Below are 22,611 nucleotides of genomic sequence, written 5' to 3' on the forward strand. Positions count from 1 at the left end.
TCAGTACAATTATAAAACAAGATGCTTCAATACCGGTTTTTCCCAAACTCATCAAAATATTTGAATTAACTCCACAACAAATACATCAAATAATCATTGGGAAATTTCTGGAAACGGGATAAAATAGGTGCCCTTTAAGTTCATTTAAAAATAAAAATGCAACCCACATTACTTCATTGTGTGGCCTTTTGTGATTATTATTTGAAACTAAAATGAAAATGATTAATGTGACTGTTTGTGCCACCATGACCTCGTCTGCAAACGTAATCGAGTTTGTGTAATTATAATAGTATTTAATTCAAATCAATTCAACTTTTTATTATATTTTTAATATATATTTTGATTTTTGTATAGTTTCTCAGTACTGGGTTGTGGCTCAAAGGGCATCCGCTGCATAAAACATGTGTAGGTTAAGTTGGCGGTTCATTCTGCTGTGGCAAACCCTGATTAATAAAGGGACTAAGCTGAAAAGAAAATGAATGACGGAATTATTTTTGTATACAGTGACAGCAGTTTTGAAAAATAAATTGCTATTATATTTATATTACGATTATAATTAAACTAAACAATTAAAAACTAAACTATGACAATAGTTTGATTAAAATAGCAACAAACAAAAATCATTAAACCCACATCAACTAAAATAAAACTGATCACAAGTTATAAATAAAACCTGTTTAAATTCAGTGCACAATGTCATGTCATAATGTCTTTGACTAGCTTTGACAACATCTACACACATTTTTATTTAGGATACATTTAAACACATCAACATATTTTTATAGAATTATGTATAAAAGAATCTAATTATTCTACATTCTACCCATAGTGCATCTCATTTAAAAGTGCAACCAATGTGTTGCAATGATTTCACAGTGCTCGTCCGGAAGAGAAGAACAGAATCTGTGATTGGCATTAAATTAGTTTATTCTGGCTCTTAGAGCATTGTTCTTGTGTGTGTGGATTCATACTCCGAGTCTCTAAACAGCAAACATGCGAAAGGAAACGAGATGAATCACACACACTGAAACCAGCAGCACATCCATCCGAATATACACACACACACACATTTACACAAACAGTTCAGTCAATTGCACAGCTGGATGAAGAAGAAAAAAAAAGATTACATTTTGTTCTGCTGAGACCATCAGGGTTTCATTTAAAGGGGCAGTTCACTCAAAAATGCTAATTTGTGTTTGTTTACTTACTCTCAGGCCATACAAGATGGTGAGTTAATTTGTTTAAAAGAACATTAAAGAAGATTTAACTCCTCATACAATACAGAGTCAAAAAAACATTCAAGCCTAATGAAATTAATACAACATGCTCCTGATAATGCATCGAGGTATTATCAAGTGAAACTGAAGCCATGAATATTCATTTTGTTTTTAGACTCTCACTGTTGCATTTTATGAAGGATTTCAGCAAAAATATCTATGTTTGAAGGTCTGAGAGTGAGTAAATAAACTGAAATGAGTCATTTTTGGCGAACTATTCCTTTAAAAATGAATCTGTGGTTTGATATAGTAAACAATATAACAATATGCATCTTAATGAGTGTCATTTAAAAAAGAAATCTGTTTTTAAGAGACTTTAATAGCTCAGAGTGAGGCTATTAAATATAAAGCATTAGCTTTTAAACAAATTCTGTGAAGTCTTGCATTTCTGTTGTTCGTGACATTTTGAATACTAAATTGCATAAATGTTCAAAACTGTTCCCAATACACTCTTGAATATTAAGAATTATACATTTTTGTATACAAGCAAAATACACATTCTATACACCATCTCTGCATCCAGAAAGCAATTTGTCTACATAAAGCAAAAGTATTGTTTTGAATACGTTTAAAGGGATAGTTCACTTAAAAATTACAATTCTGTCATCATTGACTCACAATTTACTTGTTACAAATCTTCTTTCTTTTGTTAAATACTCAAGAAAATATTTTATGCTGTTGAACACAAAAGAAGATATTTTGAAGAATGCTGAAAACCTGTAACCATTGACTTCCATAGTATTTGTATTTCCTACTATGAATGTCAATGTTACAGGTTTCAAACATTCTTCAAAATATCTTCTTTTGTGTTCAACAGAATACAGAAACTCATAAAGGTTTGAAACCACTTGAGGGAGAGTAAAGAGTGAGTAAATGTTTGTCTTTTAGGTGAACCATCCCTTTAAGATAGCGTTTTATTCTTATTCTTTACAACACAAGAAAATACTTTGAAGAATGCTGAAAACCTATCTTTGTGTTCAACTGAAGAAAGAAACTCATAACGGTTTAGAACCACTAGAGGGAGAGTAAACAGTGAGTAAATGTTTGGTTTATTTGGGGGTGAACTATCCCTTAAAGATAGCATTTTAGTCTTATCATCTACAACACCAAAGAAGATATTTTGAAGAATGGTGGAAACCTGTAACCATTGACTTCCATAGTACTTGTATTTCCAACTATGGAAGTCAGTGGTTACTGGTTTCTAACATTCTTCAAAACATCTTCTTTTGTGTTCAACAGAAATAAGAAACCATAAAGGTTTAGAACCACTTGAGGGAGAGTAAAAAGTGAGTAAACGCTCATTTTCTGAGTTGTACTAACCCCCCAAAAAATAGCATTTTATCCTTTACAACACACAAGAAGATAGTTTGAAGAATGCTAAAAACCTGTAACCATTAACTTCAATAGTATTTGTATTTCCAACTATACAAGTCAATGGTTACCGGTTTCAAACATTCTTCGTTATATATTGTTTTAAAAACGTTTAAAAGTATAGTTCACTCAAAAATGTAAATTCTGTCATTTACCTGTTCCAAATCTGACTTTCTTTCTTCTGTTGAACACAAAGGAAGATAGTTTAAAGAATTCTGAAAACCTGTAACCATTGACATTTCTCAATGGTTACCGGTTTCAAACATTCTATGAACTTTTTATTCTTGTCCTCTACAACGGTTGCCAAACCCTGTTACTGAAGGCACACCAACAGTACACATTTTCAACCTCTGATTTAAACCTGAATCAAACTCATGAGAACATTAAAAGAGACTCCAAAACCTGAAATGAATGGCTCAGATAAGGAAGACATCCAAAATATGTACTGTTGGTGTGCCTCCAGTAACAGGGCTAGGAAACACTACTCTACAACACACAAGAGAATAAATGGTTGCAGTTTTTTTTTAACATTCTTCAAAATATCTTCTTTTGTGTTCAGCAGGATAAAGAATATCATAAAGGTTTAGAACCACCTGAGGGATAGTAAAAAGTGACTGAATGTTTGCTTTTTAGGTAAACTATCCCTTTAAGATAGCATTTTATTCTTGTCCTATACAACACACGAGAAATAAGATACTTTGAAGATTGCTGAAAACCTGTAACTTCAATAGTATTTCCTATCATGAAAGTCAATGGTTACAAAAGCTGGAAAGCTGGAAACCTGTAACTATTGACTTTCATAGTATTTCCAACTATGGAAGTCAATGGTTACATGTTTCTAACATTCTTTAAAATATCTCCTTTTGTGTTTAACAGAATAAAGACTCTTATAAAGGTTTAGAACCACTTGAGAGAGAGTAAAAGTGAGTAAATGCTCATTTTGTGGATAAACTATCCCTTTAAGATAACATTTTATGCTTGCCCTCTACAACATTCATCTGACGTGCTTATATTCTGCAACTCAAATGACATTTGGCTTAATGACAGAGTGTATTTGTGCGTTACTCATGATGCATTGTGGGAAGTTTACATCATCTGAGTGTGTGGTTCTCAGGAGGAGCTGAGGCCTGAGTCGGACTCTCCGTTGGTCTCGCTGGGTCTTCCGGGGCAGGGAAATGAGGAGCAGGGGATGCTGTAGGTGGAGCAGGCACATGTCTGGATGACCTCCTTCAGGTTTCCTCCCTGCTCCTCCATTTTGAAGATGTTCGACTGCTCGAGCTTGTCTTCACAGATTCTAAGGTGGAAATAAACAAAGGAAACTGTATTTTAGCTGTGGAGCCCTTGATAAAGAAAAAAGCTAGAAGTTTCCATCTGCGATCATACAAAAAAGTAGAAAGCATTTGCAATATATACAGTTGAAGTCAGAATTATTTGCCCTCCTGTGAATTTTCTATTTCAAATGTTTCCCAAACGATGTTTACCAGAGCAAGGAATTTTTCACAGTATTTCCTATAATATTTTTTCTTCTGGAGAAAATCTGATTTGTTTTATTTTAGCTAGTATAAAAGCAGTTTTTTTTATTTAAAATAGTTTAAGGTCAATATTATTAGCCCCCTTAAGAAATATTTTGGTTCAATTATCTAAAGAACAAACCACTGTTATACAATGATTTGCCTAATTAAGCCGAAGTAAGCTGAATACTAGTATCTTGAAAAATATCTAGTAAAATATTATGTTCTGTCATCAGGGTAAAGATAAAAGAAATCAGTTATTGGAAATGAGTTAATAAAACTATTATGTTTAGAAATCACAACACTGCGGCTCAGTAGTTAGCACTGTCGCCTCACAGCAAGAAGGTTGCTGGTTCGAGTCCTGGCACGGCCAGTTGGCATTTCTGTGTGGAGTTAGCATGTTCTCCCTGTTGACTTGGGTTTCCTTAGGGTGCTCCGGTATCCTCCACAGTCCAAAGACAATGGGGTGAATTAAATAAACTATATTTGCCGTAGTGTATGTGTGAGAATGAGTTTGTATGTGTGTTTCCAAGTACTGGGTTGCAGCTGGAAGGACATCCGCTGTGTAAAACATATGCTGAATAAGTTGGCGGTTCATTCCGCTGTGGTGACCTTGACTATTTGCACAACCTTTAGTTTAATTTGCAGTAGTTTTACTCAACTAAAACAAAAGTTAAACATAATAAACTGATTCTTGCTTTCAGCTTTATTTATTTTTTCATATATTTAATTTTACATGTAATTTAATTGAATTCAATTTAATTGAGCTTTATTTGTATAGCGCTTTTACAATGTAGATTGTGTCAAAGCAGCTTCACATAAATGGTCATAGTAACTGGATCAGGCTATTACACATGCTTTGTACAATATATGACGATAACTTTACTCAAAGAAAAAAGGTAAAATGCTTGCAGAAAGCACACTCAGAGCAGATCTGGAGATCATGGGCTCTATTTTAATGATTTAGCCAAAAAAAACTAATTAATGGCATGTTCGAATCCACTTTTGCTATTTTAAGGCTGGAAAAATACAGTTTGTGCCATGCCGCATGATCTAACAGGGTTGAGCTTATTGTCCTAATGAGTTCTGGGTGTGTTTTGAGCATAATGTGCATTAAACCAATCAGAGTATCATATTCCATTCCCTGAAAAACTGAACGCTTCACTAGCGGGAAAACAGTTAAATAGAGCATCTGCAGCGCGGGGATTAAGAATGAAGCTCCTCCATTCGGCCTCTTTACTTTCTCTTTCTCTTCACTTTTACTTTTTACCTTTGTGGAGTAAGGAAACGGTGTGGACACACTCCACTGAAGACATCCATTAGCCTACATAGTTCATTTAGTTTGTTAAGCGCAAAGATTTGTTTCAAAACTACTTCTAAATTAGGTCCTAATTTCCAGCAAACAAATAAATAAACAATAATAATGAAATGTGCTCAAAAAACTGAGTTGTGTCCAAACACACGTCCTATTTTTACGCCCCATATGGTTCAAAACCTGACAGGTGGGCAAATCTAAGCTAGTTTTTAATAAAACAAATATAAATATGCAGATAATAAATAATAATACTGCTGATAATAACAAAATTATAAAAATGCTAATTGTCATGAATAAACTGAAGAAAAGCCGCCCCAAGGTGGAGATAGTGGTTTTTATATTTATGTAAAAAAATACTTTTTGTAACATATTAATCCTTTAATTTTTTTCATCTGTAAAAATAATTGTGTATTGCTGTACATCCTGTGTGTGTTAAGCAATGTGTAAGCATGCTAACATGCTCTGTGCTGGACTTTTAGACCAGCTTTTAGTTGTTTTAGTATTTCAGTTCCTCTAAATAGCAGCGCACCAACAATGCGCCTTAACACGCCTCCTTTTTAGAGCGGCACACCTATGAGTCCATAAAGTGGTGCAAATGGATTTACTATTTAAACAACGTGGGGCAAAACAGAAAGACTAGGATTGAACTGGGGTCCGTTCTTCGTACCTCGCTTAAATGATCTAAGATGATTTTGCCGATCCTGGATCTTTTAATCTTGATAACTGATCTCTTTCTAATTTGGTTCTTCAAACAAGTTTGCGAATCAGATTAGAATGTCTGGATGAACTGATCTGAGATCGCTGCGTGTGTTATGAAGGACAGATCTATCGATCCTCGAAATCATGATCAGCAATGCAACGATTGGCTGACGGCACAGCAGCGTAATGACATCATCTGATTAATATTCAATTATCCATGTGAGCAAATTTACGTCAAATTAGCAGTAAACTGTTTGTTAAATATGACACGCAATAACCTTCCACATTTGTTGTGAGCTGCAGGCTTTCCACTTTCATGTGTCAAGAGTATTCATCATGTATTTCAATGCATATCAATGTATTTAGTTCTACATTTAAAAAAAGATTTTCTTTATTATAGTAGCCGTTTTTTTAATCGCTGTATGGAATAACTGGTTGTTTACAAAAGCATTTTGATATTGGTAAAGGTGTCTGCAACTTTTGTGAAGCATCAAATCACTGTCATATTAACTGTCAAAACATGTTCATGACTGCATTAATGTATTATTTCTTTTTTTTAAAAAGTCACATATTCTGCATTTTTATCATACACAAATTGTATAAAGCAATCTAAAAAGTTCATATCAATACATTTTCTTTTGTACTTTCTTTTCGAAGGTGCAGATTGCATAAGTTTTGTTAATATAACTTTATTTTATTAATAACTATAAATTTTTATATATAGTTAAATTTATTTATTTTTTTTTACTATTTTCCCAAGTGTATATAACTACTACTGTAAGAAAATATCATAATTCGGTACTTTCTCTATTATCTTTGCTTGAACTGAGCCGATCTAATCCTGTTTATATGAATTGAACCTGCTTGCGATCAGGTTTGAGCTAGCAGAACTGTTGCTATGACAACAACTCTCAGATCAGCTTTGAAGAACGAAACGATCCTGGATCATGTCAAATCGTCAAAATCCAAATCCAGCTAACTGAGTAATCCACGTACGAAGAACGGACCCCTGGTCTGAAAATAGCAACATGTCATGCCAAACACGTCTTGCGCCTTTTGGACCGCGTATATGATAGTGCCCCATGTGTTCATGGGTTTGTAGAATTTTAATCTGATTATGTGTATGATTCCTACATGATTATATACATCAAAAACGAAGTAAAATCAATGTTATACATTAAATTGTCATCTTTATGATCGTATTCTGCAGTTTCAGCAATCAAAAAGCATTATGTTCATTCATATATAGACAAATGAAGATTTTCTGCATGCGTTTCTATCATAGGGCTGCACAATACTGGAAAAATTTGCGGTACTGTTGTTGAATATTGCGATAACACCATTTTTTCAATATAAAATTTCCTTAGAAAAATGCTATTTTTTAATAAGCTATGTTTTTAAATCATTTATTTATTTATTAATATTAAAATAAACATAAAATATATTTTTCAGATTTAATTCAGACTAAAAAAAACATGTCAAGGTGCAAACATTAAGCCTTTAAATCACCAGGAGTGAGTGAAAACCTCAGCAGATATTCTGACTCTGATTGGCTGTTGTCATTTCCTACTATAAGTATTTATTTTCATATCTGGGTTCACCTTCAGCCAAAAGCAGAAGAGCAACTACTGGGGAGGCGGGGCTAAAGATTGCAAGGCCCATAATTGGTCTAATTTAGTTAAACAACCAATGCATCAAATATATGTCTGCGATACATATATTGCATTTACTATTATTGCAATAATGATAAGTATACGATATATCGTGCAGCCCTACTCAATCAATCATGTTGGTTTGAGAGCAGAAGCCAAACATCCATCCATTCAATCATTTCTTCTTCAATGTTCAAGTCATTGAGGCCCACAAAAGGGATTCATGCGCTGTTAACGTCACCAGTGTGTAATAAATCCGTAAAGCATATGCACATCTGCATTGTAACTCTGAGTTCTGGGGGGAAAAAAACTAGGTCATCCAAATAAAGAGGAAGTCTGTAATGTTCACGATGATGTAACAGGCAGCTGAACTTTCAAGTAATTTGAATAAAAGCCACTCAAGTTCACTCAGGAGTTTTAGTGCCTCACATCATTGCTGTAAAACACTACAGTTCTCTTAATGCTGTAGTCAGTGAGCGAGATCTGTCAGGCAGCAGCCAATGGCTTAATAAAAATCACACACACAACCAGGAAACAGAAGACATTACTGGCATCAGAGGAAGTTGAAGGCACCAAGCATTCATGTATTCTGGAAAAAAATGACCATCAGATGATGGTGGGAGAAGAAAAATAAATCAAAGAATGAAAGGGGTTTGAGGAAAGACATGAAAAGTAAACACTGCATAGAATTTTTGTTATCAGGAAGTGGAGTCACACCACACAAATTAAAGGTTCAAACAGGAGACTGTTAGGTAGTAGCGAATTTTGATTGGACGTTTGAATGACTCAAATAATTCTATTTGAATTTTTCCTGAAAATAATCAAATCAGAATCTAAAATCATAAATCATAAAGGTTATTCACCTTATGATTCTTTCTTCTGTTGAACAAAAAAGAAGATATTTTGAAGAATGTTGGAAACCTGTAACCACTGACTTCCATAGTAGGAAAAAACAGTCCTATGTAAGCCAGTAGTTACCGGTTTCCAGCATTTTTCAAAACGTCTTCTTTGTGTTCAACAGAAGAAAGATCTAAAAAAAAAAAGGTCAGCATTTATGCATGTAAACACAATGATGAAGAGATTTTGAAAAATATTAGAAACCTGTAACCATTGACTTCTATAGTATTTGTTTTTCCTACTATTGAAGTCAGTTGTTACCAGTTTGTGTTTAGCAAAAGATCTAAAAAATAAAAAGGTCAGTATGTCAATGGTTACCAGTTCCAAATATTCTTTAAAACATCTTCTTTTGTGTTTAAAAGAAGAATTACAAAAAAGATCAGTGTTTGTGTATGTATACACAATGATGAGGATATTTTGATGAATGTTGGAAACCAGTAACCATTGACTTCCATAGTAAGAAAAACCCCACTTTGAAAGTCAAAGGTTACCGGTTTCCAACATACTTCAAAACATCTTCTTTTGTGTTCAACAGGAAAAATATCTACAAAAAAGTCAGTATTTGTGCATGTAAACACAATGATGAAGATATTTTGAAGAATGTTGGAAACTGGTAACCATTGACTTCCATAGTAGGAAAAACAAATAATGTTAAAGTCAATGGTTACCAGTTTCCAACATTCTTCAAAACATCTTCTTTTTTGTTTAACAGAAGAAAGATCTACAAAAAAAGTCACCGTTTGGTATGTATACACAATGAAGATATTTTGAAGAATGTTGGAATCCTGTAACCATTGACTTCCACAGTAAGAAAAAAACACTATGGAAGTCAGTGGTAACAAAACTTGTTCTTTTATGTTCAAGAGACGATCTGAAAAAAAAAACTGAGTTTGTGCATGTATACATCATCAAATTATTTTGAAAAATGTTAGAAACCTGTAACTATTGACTTCCATAGTATGAAAAAAAAAGACTATGGAAGTCAATGGTTACCTGTTTCCAACATTCTTCAAAAAAACTTCTTTTGTGTTCAACAGACAAAAAAAGGTCAGCATTTCTGCATGTATAGACAAGATGAAGATATTTGGAAGAATGTTAAAAACCTGTAACCATTGACTTTCATAGTAGGAAAAACAAATACTATCAAAGTCAATGCTTACCATTTCCAAACATTCTTCAAAATACCTTTTGTGCAGAAGAAAGATCTACAAAAAATGTCAGCATTTGTGTATGTACAGTACACACAATGATGTTTTCACAACAGCCGTGGATGTTCTGTCTGAGTGTGATTAAGTGAAAAGTGCGCACAGGGCATAATGTGCTGTATTACATAAACAAAAAACCTCATTGATTAGTTTAACCTTTACCCAGCTGCTCTCGCACATGTGCTGATATGCCCTGACCATCAGCAAACAACCATAAAGCACAGTATCATTAGACGGAAATGTGTGTTCAGGCTGTCACGCTCATTAATGATGTTGAAAGAGTCAACATGACAGTCAAATCAACTATGACGACATCGACTCTTGCTGAATAATCCATTACACTTGTAGCTGATGATTACTCTTTTGACAGTGTCACCACATTCCACACACGTGTATTGTATTCCCTAAAGTCCTATAAATGTTTCTCGAAAAAAAAAAACAAGACTACTTTTCTGCCCTTTCTGACTCTATCAATTATTTTTCTAATCATAGAATAGTTTTTACTGCTGTACCATTTTATTTATTAATAAGGCTCAATTAATTTCTAAGAATTTTGCTCAAATATTTATTTTTTTATTTTTCAGCCGCTAGACTGATTTTATTAGTAAATAAAAAAAGTTTCAATCAAAAAAGCATCTCTAATTAATTGAAATCATTAAAAAAAACTATTCAACAATGTATTAAATATTTAACAATAAATGCATTTTTAGGAACTTTTAAATACATTTTTCCAAAAATATGTTTTTCCAATTCCTTCTCTTCTCTTTTTTTCTTATTTTTCCTCTTTTATTTTTCTGCACATAATTTGAATGGTTAAATTAAAAATGTAAGCAGTCAAAAAGTACTTTTGAATAAAGTCATTGTACTTGTATGATTGAACAAACATTTATAATTATTATTGTTTAAATCTATAGTTTTTATTTTTGTATGCAGAGTTGATTTTTTTTTATTTAATTCGAGAACGAAGAATGATGAAGATAATTTGAAGAATGTTTGGAGCTGGTAATTATTGACTTCCATAGTACTTTTTTCTTACAATGAAAGCCAATGGTTACAGGTTTCAAACATTCTTCAAATTATCTTTATCATTCTTCTTTCTCGAAAAAAATGAAATAAAAGTCTACTCTGCACACAAAAATAAAAAGAATTTCATAGACCAAAAAATTCAGTTGGACACAAAAGATGTTTTGAAGAAAGCTTGGAACTGGTTGTCATTGACTTCCTCGTAAGAAAAAAAAAATCTATGGAAGTCAATGGTTACCGGTTTCCAACATTCTTAAAATCGTCTTCTTTTGTGTCTAACAGAATTTTTTGGCCTATGAAATTCATTTCATTTTTGTATGCAGAGTTGACTTTCATTTTAATTTTTTTTTTTGAGAATGAACAATATTTTTTCCGAACTTGTTTCTATTCTGGTACTTTGGCTGGTTTACGTCTGTCTTGACATGAATAAATTAATGTAATATGACTAAAATCAAATCTGCTTTCGAAAACTGAAGCTACCCTTGTAGACAAAAATAATAATAAAACCCACCTGTCATATATGAGGCCGTCAATGCCATGTTCCCTCAGCTTCCTCCTGTTCTCGTGGTCATTGTTATAATCACCCCAGCAGAAAACCACAAGGCCTTTGGACTGAGCCTCCCCGATGAACTCCATGTTCTTCAGCAGTTCATCTGTGTGAGCGCTGATCCCCTGTAAACGCACACATGAGTTATTTACTCTCAATAGAATTTAAAACCAATATGAATAAAAATAAAAGTGCATCAAATTGTGTGATTAGAGTATTTTTAAAGTAGCAAACTTGGCATCTCTATGCTAGTTCACAACAGTGTTTAATCAGCAGTTTAATTTTAGTCTCAATGCTGAAGCTGCATTCAAAAAAAAAGCTCATTATTAGATGCCATTCACTTCATAGATTTGCAAAGTTTGTGATTACAGTGAATTCTCTCAATGCTGTTTCACAACAGTGTTCTCAGCTGTATCAACAAACATCTGGGGTTTTACACCATCTGTCCGCATGCGACTCTTACCAGTATGTTCTCACTCTGAGCAAAGCTCATGGCGATCTTAGTGCTCTGACAGCGGATGTCCATGAGCTCAGGATAGAGCTGTGTCACTCCTTGGGTCAGAAACAGGATCGGATATTTGTTCTGTTTCTGCCTCACCCTGTAGAAAACACACATTTTTTGCAACATGCAATCAAAGGCTGCATTTACACTGCATGGGTTAAGTGACTTAATTCCATGTACATGCAAGCAGGAAAAATCACATAGATTCCGATTTACTCAAGTCAGGTTCAGGCCTTGTTCATAATTTATCCGATATGAATCGGATCTGTGCCCTTGCGTCTGCAGTTTAAGCAGGTAGCTCTGATTTTCACCTGTCAATCCCGCATCATTAAAAACCATAGCGAATGACGTCAGACTGAGGCTTTCATTTCAGAACAGACTTTAGCAGAGTCCCAAGCCTTAAGTCCAACACAAGAGGGCTAGAAAAGCTTTTATGATGTCATGTAGCACAATTGTTTAAGCATGTTAACGAGAAAGAGAGCAACATACACCGCATAAATAATTAGATTAGATTAGATTCAATCTTATTGTCATTACACATGTACAAGTACAAGGCCTGCCCTGGTGCAGGGTTGTTACTAGATCAGATATGGTTGCGGCCGAAAGTTAACGAGAATTATTTATATTATTTATTAAATTTACTATTAACTGTAATAATAAAAATAATATAAATAAAATATTATAATATAATATAATAAAAATAATATAAATAAAATTATATAATATAACAATATAATATAACAAAAATAATATCAATAATATAAAATAATACTATAATATAATATAATAGAAATAATATAAATAAAATAATATAATAATAATAAAAAAATAATATAAATAAAATTAAATAATATAATATAATCATATAATATAACAAAAATAGGCGAGGCAGTGGCGCAGTAGGTAGTGCTGTCGCCTCACAGCAAGAAGGTCGCTGGTTCGAACCTCGGCTCAGTTGGTGTTTCTGTGTGGAGTTTGCATGTTCTCCCTGCCTTCGCGTGGGAGGATGTGTGTGTGGATGTTTCCCAGGGATGGGTTGCGGCTGTAAGGGCATCCGCTGCGTAAAAACTTGCTGGATGGGTTGGCGGTTCATTCCGCTGTGGAGACCCCGGATTAATAAAGGGACTAAGCCGACCAGAAAATGAATGAATGAATGAATGATGCTGCCCCTTTTAGGCTTTGATCCTAATTGTGTAATTTTGATGACTGTCGCTTTAAATTCAAATGAGATTGTGCTCTTTTGAAAAGAGGGTGGAGCTACAAATGCCTGTGTGTCAACATAGTGGCAGATTAAAAACAAGACTGCCATCCTATGCTAATGAGGAACAGGTAGTCACTAATGGGCGGGGCTTCCCCTCTGATGAAATGTACAAAGGGAGAACGTCAATCAAAGTGTTTCTGCAGACTGTTTTTATCAAGTGTGATTATTAAAAAAAGAATTAATACATTTTTACCAATAAAGGCTGATTATATTTACACACATTTGCCATATAACTGTTTAAATACATTATAAAAGTGATTTGTGCATAATAGGTCCCCTTTTAATGCTAAGCATCACTGCATTATTAGAATATGCATGAGAACTTTATGTCTTACATTGTGCAAACATCAGGATCAAAGCATGAGAAGATGATCCTCCTGTTTCCAGCATTCTGCAGCACACAAGTGAGGATGATGTCCAAGAACTGATTCATGTTGAAGTAGGTGGAGAGGTTTGCATCCCAGGAGCCATCCTGTTTATAGGAACGCAGACAATAAGCATGTTTTGTTTTCCCACTGCTAATACTGAGATCAAACCAACTCACGTATCGCTCGAGGCAAAACAAACCTTGAACTGAGAGATCCACTTTAGTTCAATGTTAAATCCCACATTTTCTGGAACAGACTGGAATATCTGAAACAGAGATATTTAGAATTTATTACTAAAATCTTTTTTTTTTTAAATTATATTAAAACAATTATTACAAAGGACACACACCCTGGATGTAAACAGTTGCCTCTTTGTTCTTTAAATTTATATTTTAAACAAAAGTTATTCTTTAAATATATATTTTAAACATATATTTATGTGAAATCTGAGTATAAAACATTAAGATTATTTGATTATTTAAGATTAAATACAGAGAACCATATGTAGCTTGAAATATAAGCTTGTACTCATATAATACAATAATCATAAAATAAAAATATTTTAAAAAGTACATATATATATATATTATACAGACGAAAATTTTTTATCACATATTGTGAAAAATTCCTTGCTCTGTTAAATATATATATATATCTATAAACATATATATATATATATATATATATATATATATATATATATATATATATATATATATATATATATATATATATATATATATATATATATATATATATATATATATATTTATTTTATTTATTTATTTATTTATTTATTTATTTTTTATTTTTTCCACAGTATGTCTGATAATATTTTTCCTCTGGAGAAAGTCTTTTTTATTTTGGCTAGAATAAAAACAGTTTTTAATTTTTTCCTAGTTAAGCCTTTAAATGTCACTTTAAGCTGTATAAATCTTTTTCTTAGAACACAAAATTACCCAACATTGTTTGAGTGTATGCGCAAGGAGAATGCTAAGAACGTCCGGTTGGCAGCTGATGCATATCAACAGTCACATTTTTAATTTATTTTAAGTATCACTAATGGAGTTTTATTTGTCATTTTTATAAATTGCATGACTTGCATGCCTGTTAAGTTTCATGCCAGTAATCTGGTTTGCTCTATAATGCGCGCGTGTGTGAGTGTGTGTGTGAGTGTGTGTGTGTGTGTGTGTGTGTGTGTGTGTGTGTGTGTGTGTGTGTGTGTGTGTGTGTTTGTGTGTATATTGATGAGCTGAGAGGTCGGGAACACACACACACACACACACACACACACACACACACACACACACACACACACACACACACACACACACACACACACACAACGTATTTCTGACGGCGGACACGTGAGCTAGGAGAACGTTTTTCTCTCGCACTTGAACCACATCTGACAGATTATAATGGCTTTAACACACACCTTTCAAAGTTGTGTGTCATAAAAACACTCCATAATCCACTAAAAACGCTATTGAAAAAGGAAGTTCTAATTATACCGGAAATCTACCGGAAGACGCTGGTCGCTATGAGGCCTCCATGAAGCAGCCAAGAAAAAGGTCAGTAAAGAAGTGTCTTGAAATTTTTTTTATAAAATATTATTTACTGTCATCATGGCAAAGATAAAATAAATCAGTTATTAAAACTATTATGTTTAGAAATGTGTTATAAATAAACAAACATAAATTGGGGAAAAAAATAAACAAGGGGGCTAATAAATCTGACTTCAACTGTGTGTGTGACACCCACCCACCCACCCAATTTTTCCATCTGGCCACACCAAACTAATTATTTCTTTGGCACAAAATTTAAACAAATTTTTAAAACAAGCAAAATATAGCTGTATAAATACGATTTTCATTAAAAAAATGTTCTTAAAAACAATCGACATTTAAAAACTTATTGTCATTTACCTAAAATGCACAGTAGTTTGTCCAGGCTAAAGGTCCCAGATTACCAGTTAACTATGAATGGAGAGTTAATCTCCTATTAAAGCAATGCTGTTGTAATGGATGATAATTAAAACATATTAACAAAATAACTATAAGCAAAAGAAAGCAGGTGAAAAACAGTGTGCGATAATGAAATTTAGCATGATCACTTATTTCTTTAACATATATTAATAAGAACAGGTCAGAATAAATAAGTTGTTTCATTGTTACATAAATATATATCCCACAATAAATGACATTGGAATATTATTTCATCGGAATATTCATATACAAATAATTGATTAAATCCTAGAATAAATTAATGTTTAAGATTCACATTAAAAGAGAAGATAAAGTTCTCTTTCAATTCTGAGTGTGCCTCACACAGGTGAGTGGGCTTGATAAACCAACTTCAGAAAATGCTCGTTTATCTCTCTGACACTTTCGCTGGTTTACACATTTGCAACAGACACTTTTTCTTTTTTTTTTTTTACAAATCACTCCATATTTTTATATATCTAAAAATAAACACTGTGCATTTATAAAGTGTGCTTTACAGGTGAGTGGGCTTGACAAACCACCTGAAGAAAATGTTCTCTCTATAAAAAAACTAGTACTTAAATCTCTAAGCACGAACAGTTCCTTTGTATAATTAGCACTTTTGTGTGTATTGCCTCTTCTTGTTGAATTGATAAATGGACAATTGGACAAGTGTCTGCTAAATGACTAAATGTAAAATGTAAAGCAATCAAACCTGAGGAAGTGAAGGGAAAGGCTGGTGCTCATCTATATATTCCTCTTCATCCTGCAAGTCTAGACAAAGTAAAATATTATTAACAACGTACTGTTTATTTAACTCAATCCAGTTTTGCAGAGGCTTGTGTTCTAGGCATTAAACCAAACCAACCAGCTTAGATAAATCACAACCCTGTTTTACAGTAAACTGAACTTCCTTAAGAGAAAGATCTTTCTTATAAAGTATAGCAAAGGTTATTTCTTATCCAAAACACCTATATTCTCTTTTATATGTAATCACATCATATTCAAAAAGGCCAAAAATGATTTAATAACACTTGATATAAAAGATTATCACAAAAGAGCTTGACTGTTGTTCACTCTTTGACTACACTAAACACAAAGTGTTGCACTTGAACTTTACATAAGGTAACTAATATGTTTAACCACTTTAAAAAAACACATGCATCTGATTTCATATAGTACTTTTGAGACTTAAATTACGGGAAAAATTTACCTTTGTGGTCATGAGTGTCCAAAGCAGTGGTATGGGCCAGCTGAGAAGGACAAACACAATCAGTGTTATCATTTCAATGATCAAACCAAGTCAAGGAATTTGAAATCAGGCTTACTTTTAAGAGCTGAAGTTGATCAAATGTAAGATCTTTGACAGGAACTTCGAACAACAACATTGAAGTCTTGTCATTTTTCTAGGAAAGCAAACAAGACCAGAAACAGGTGTTAAAGCAACAAAAGAAATCTGACTGAAACTTTTTCCACGGTCAAACCTGTTACACACCCAGTTTAAGAGTTGTTTTCCCCCCGGGGTAAGTACATTTTTGAGGTCAGTGGGTTCATTGAGGTACAGTGAGTCACAGTTCAAAATGACCACTAACGCCGTGTGTGACTCCACCGCGGAACACAAAGGGACAGGATGCGAACGAACAGAAATATACAGTAGCTTTAAATACCCTGCTACTTGTAAATGAAGAAACAAAGCATTATAATTCCTTCAAAAATCATAAAAAATGTGTTAAGTTTACAATTATAATGAAGTTTGTTAAGTGCAATGAGGATTCATTTTGGAAAATAAAACTAAAGAAATAAAATTTAACTAAAATGAACGTACAAAAATAAATAAATAAATAAACCAGTGTTTAAGCTCTATATTTACAGCCAGTGTTTGGGAGGTTACTTTGGGAATGTAATAGATTACAAATTACCCTATTTAAAATGTAATGAGTAATGTACCTTTTCGATTACTTTATAAAAGTAAAGTAGCCGATTACATCTGATTACTTTTTAGCCCCTTTCACACAGTGATACCGGTAAATATCTGGAAAATTTCCGGAACGACTTTACCGGTAAATTTAAAAAAGCGCTGTTCACACAGGCGAGGACGTTACGGAAATTTTCCGGAAAAGAGCATTCACACATCCATTCCAAAATACCGGTAAATTCTGACATCATTCACCACAAATGAGCTTTAAACGGCTGCGCTTGTATTTGTAAACATTTGACTAAATTACAAACTCTGTGGATGATCAATATTGTGAACAACTTTCGCAGGATCACTTTCGCATGTCAAGATGTTCATAATATGTGCGTGTGCAGGCGCTCACAGGCTGTTTCACAGGCACACGCAAAGCCTGAAGGTAAACAAACAACGGCTTATCATAAGCATCTCATCGATGATTATTTATACAGTTGGCATTAAGAAGAACATATAAACGTGATCTGACTAACTTCTAGCAGCTAAATGTGTCTGGAAAAATATTCAAAGGCTTTTATTCTAAACAGTATTCTAACAGTAAATGCGTCTGACTGTTGTGATTGGCTAAAGCAGACGTCTCACGTCAGCACGTTCTAGACGTGCACGCGCTTATTACAGCAATATTCCTTCTGCATTCACACAGCGCAGCATTCCGGCAAATTACCCGTAATGTTACAACTTCTCTTTCCGGAAAATAGCCAGAACGAATTTACCGGTATTTTCAAAAAGGACCTGTTCACACATACAACCTTTCCGGAAAATTGCCGGCAATTTTCCGGAAAGGTCTGTATGTGTGAAAGGGGCTTTTGATTACTTTTAAATTTCTAATAGACATTTTAAACTAAAACATTTTCAAGCATTTATACCAAGCAGGTGTGACTTCACTTCAATTAAGATTATATTAATTTAATTTTAAAGTACAGCCACCACAAAACCAGACATTATAACAACAACATTGTTTACTGTTGTTACAAAATCTAAATTTTAGTTAGTTGTGCAGGGGGATTTTTGTGGCATTTGCGGGGGAAATCGAAGCAACTCAAATCCAAGTCAATTATACCTTGTGATCAATAAAACTGTTAATAAAATATAAGAGGCTTAATTATTCACTTAAATTATTTATTGCAAAATAATTTGCTGTACTAAACAGAAACACATTATAGTATATAACAGCAAAAAAAATCTAATAAAACCAGGTGTTACATATTTAAAATTTTATAGTAATTGATAGTAACGAGAAATATTTATGAATAAGCATTATGTTGTATGTATATATGAAGAGTTCAGATGCAAAAATCTCTAAATGCTGTATGTAATGTTCTCCTAAAATGAGTATTTTTCTTAGCCTCCTATGTTTATGTTCAGTTATTTTACTCGGAAGGCAATGAAAAGAACTTATTCATCACTATAAAAGTAAAATTGCTCAGCATACATACAGGAGTCTAAAGAAAATGCTAATTTTAGGAGAAAATATCAAATGGATTTTAGAAGTTTTTGCATCTAAACTTCATATATTTACAACTCTTCATTAATAAATTACACTACATAATGTAGTATTATAAGTAACTATCGTGAACTAATAGTTATCAACACAGTATCCTTTGCATTTACTAAAGTAGACATATATATATATATATATATATATATATATATATATATATATATATATATATATATATAGACCTCCTCTCCCTCAGTCATCTTTCCATCAAGCAAATTTCTCGTGTTAGCCTTGGTTGGTGACATCACCGACCAGAGCGAGACGTGGCAGTTACACACCAAAAAGTTTGTAGACCACCGAAAAACAGGTAGAAGAAGAAATTGACATTCTCGCTGTCATATGGCTTTATTTTCATTGGCTAGACACCGTCCTCACAGCTCCGAGAATGTCGGTGCCGTCATTTATTGATCCGCAATCTGTAAATGTAGCTTGTTTGGACGGTACTGCGCTACTTAACTAATAATATAGCTTCGCTACTGAAAAGTTATTTGATTTAGAAAGTAACGACGCTACCGACACGCTAATGAGAAATGTAGTTACAGCAGAATAGCACCGCTTTAATGAATGGCCTTAGCAGAAGGCATCGTGCACATAAAAAAAAAACAGTCAAACAATAGATTAATATTATTCAACATATTCCAGATTTCTTAATAATATTTTTATATGTAACCCCATTTGTAATCTAACATTTTCATAAGTAACTGTAATTTAATTAAATTAACTGTAACTAATTACTGTTACTTTTATTTTGTAATTAAATTACAGCGATGTACAGTGTTTATTGTTTTAAAGGAAAAGGTCGAAGACAGACAATAAATAAGCTTTTTCATTTTAATTATGTACAATTGTGCAGTAATAACAAATTTTCATACATTTTCATATGAAAAGCAAAATCTGATTACCTTTTGCTGCAATTATTTGACAATAATAAGAATTGATGTATGAAATAAGAACAAATGCTCCGCAGAGGAACGTTCATGAATTTTAGCATGACAGTAATTGGTTAACAAACTACAAAACTCGATGATATTGCAAAGACCTTGTGAAGGAAATAAGCAATATGGAGGAATGGACATTTCTTTGGAGACTTAAAAGGATTTATCTCTAAAACGTTGGAAGAAATAGATTGATTACTGCAATGTTAACAACTGTTGACTGCATTGAGTCTGAAATAATGTAAACCCCCAATGTTGTGTCTTTTAATAATCATAATTATTATTATTATTTGTTCATCCTGACCCCTAATCATCAATGTATAATTTGCTCTCTGATTGTAGCGAAGCACAAAATTAAGCTCTGGAAGTAAGGCAGATATTATCCTTGTCTCTTTTGTTTTACAGTTTATAATCAGTGTTTATGAAATCTGAAATCAAAATGTTAAAGTCTTCAGTCAAAACTAAAGCTGGACTGAAGGACACAATTCGAGTCTTTCCCATGATTAACATTGACTCCAGCAAACAATGTGTTACCTTTTTAGTAGAAATACAGCAAGTGAGATCGTGGTAAACGACTGGAACTAAATCTTTAGACAGATGAACATCAAACTCTACGTAAGCGGCTCCCTGTGATGAAAAGACAGACATCGGTTTTACTGTAATTAAGCTTCATGCATTTTGCTGGAGCTGCGTTCTTCATTTACACTTACATGGTTGGCAGCACTTAGAAATGAGGCAATTGTGTTTTCCCTGATCTTATGATGCCTGAAATAGAACACAAACGATTTTAGACAAAGTAGACACATGCATTGTACGTGTACTCCTCTCTCATGCTTTGTTTATTAGAGGTATTCTATTATGCAAAAGTCACTTTTTGTGGCAACAAACCCAGGCTCATTCTGATTACGTACCCCTATATACATTTCTGAAGAGAACATAATACGTCCCAGGAGCAACAAATTGGTTGCAGTTTTGGTTTTTGTGAATCTGCCAGAGTCTGCCAGAGTGTGTTCTTTGAGATCTCAAATTTGCAGCAAGAAGGTCGCTGGTTCGAGCCAAGGCTGGGTCAGTTGGCATTTCTGTGTGGAGTTTGCATGTTCTCCCCGTGTTGGCGTGGGTTTCCTCTGGTTGTTCCAGTTTCCCCCACAGTCCAAAGATATGCGGTTCAGGTGAATTGGGTAAGCTAAAATTGTCCATAGTGTATGTGTGTGAATGAGAGTGTATGAGTGTTTCCCAGTGATGGGTTGCATCTGGAAGGGCATTCGCTGCATAAAACATATCCTGGATAAGTTGGCGGTTCATTCTGCTATGGCAACCCCAGATTAATAAAGGGACTAAGCCGAAAATAAAATAAAATGAGAAGGACGGCTCTTCGCTTGTGGATGATCTTGTGCCAAAGAAAGGTAGTAACGTTTCCACTGTTGTTTGGAAATGGTTCGAGTTTGAGAGGTTACATGTCGAATGGAAAGAAATTACAGATGCTGTGCGGTTTCATATTGCTAAGGACGATTATGTTTATTAGAGGCGATCTATTATGCAAAAGTCACTTTTTTCATTTATGTGGCAACCACCTCATTCTGATTACGTACCCCATATACATTTCTTAAGAGAACAAAATACATCCCAGAAGCTACGAATTGGTTGCGGTTTTTGTTTTCGTGAATCCACCAGAGGCCGCTGTGTGTGCTTTTTGAGATCTCAAATTTGCGATTAGCACTTGCTGTTTTCACATAAATCTACCAGAGGACGCTGTTAACTGACTTACTGACTGACTGACCAACCGACCAATCCCCACACCCTCCTCCTTTCCTAAACCCAACCAATAGTATAATACTATTAAAAAGCACCGATTGCTACCGATGGGGCTAGGCGATTCGTTCGATTTTTTTTTATTAATTCGAATTTACTTTTTGAAACAATTACATTTTTTATTAAATCGGGTTATCGCAATTTTTGTATAAAAATTTTAGATGCATTATAATTGCACCAATGGCAAAATAATTAAGAGGCATTATTGTTCGACCACATGATGGGGCGCCAAATTAACCGCTTACTTGTGAGAGTACGATGCTCTAGAGATGGAGGGCTCGGCGACGTGGTGGCGCAGTAGGTAGTGCTGTCGCCTCACAGCAAGAAGGTCACTTGTTTGAGCCTTGGCTGGGTCAGTTGGCGTTTCTGTGTGGAGTTTGCATGTTCTACCCGTGTTGGCGTGGGTTTCCTCTGGGTGCTCCGGTTTCCCCCACAGTCCAATAACATGCAGTTCAGGTGAATTGGGTAAGCTAAAATTGTCCGTAGTGTATGTGTGTGAATGTTAGTGTATGAGTATTTGATGGGTTGCAGCTGGAAGGGCATCCTCTGCGTAAAACATGTGCTGAATAAGTTGGCGATTCATTCCGCTGTGGCAACCCCGGATTAAAAAAGGGACTAAGCCCGAAAAAAATAAAATGAGATGGACGGCTCTTCGCGTGAGGATGATCTTGTGCCAAAAAAAAGTAGTAACATTTCCTCTGTGATCTGGAAATGGTTCGGACTTGAGATGTCAGATGTCGAACAAACTTTTGTCAAATGTAAAATATGCAGAAAGTCAGTTGCA

The 22,611-nt window shown here is 33.9% G+C and overlaps 1 protein-coding gene across 15 annotated transcripts in view; it reads right to left on the bottom strand.

Moving 5' to 3' along the window:
* Positions 1-909: 909 nt before the first annotated feature.
* Positions 910-22,611, bottom strand: part of gpcpd1 (glycerophosphocholine phosphodiesterase 1) — a 56,743-nt gene continuing 35,041 nt past the window's right edge. For 8 of the 15 annotated variants that reach the window (XM_073932388.1, XM_021468409.3, XM_073932386.1 and 5 more), the window contains 10 exons: positions 20,729-20,783; positions 20,553-20,645; positions 16,942-17,019; positions 16,827-16,866; positions 16,329-16,387; positions 13,828-13,893; positions 13,596-13,732; positions 11,961-12,096; positions 11,462-11,622; positions 910-3,942 (listed from right to left, as the gene is read on the bottom strand). In XM_073932388.1, the coding sequence (XP_073788489.1) occupies positions 3,759-3,942; positions 11,462-11,622; positions 11,961-12,096; positions 13,596-13,732; positions 13,828-13,893; positions 16,329-16,387; positions 16,827-16,866; positions 16,942-17,019; positions 20,553-20,645; positions 20,729-20,783 (1,009 nt within the window). In that variant the 3' untranslated portion in view covers positions 910-3,758. 15 annotated transcript variants of the gene reach the window in all.

The sequence above is a fragment of the Danio rerio genome, chromosome 20 (assembly GCF_049306965.1).
Source record: "Danio rerio strain Tuebingen ecotype United States chromosome 20, GRCz12tu, whole genome shotgun sequence".
Classification (NCBI taxonomy): domain Eukaryota; kingdom Metazoa; phylum Chordata; class Actinopteri; order Cypriniformes; family Danionidae; genus Danio; species Danio rerio.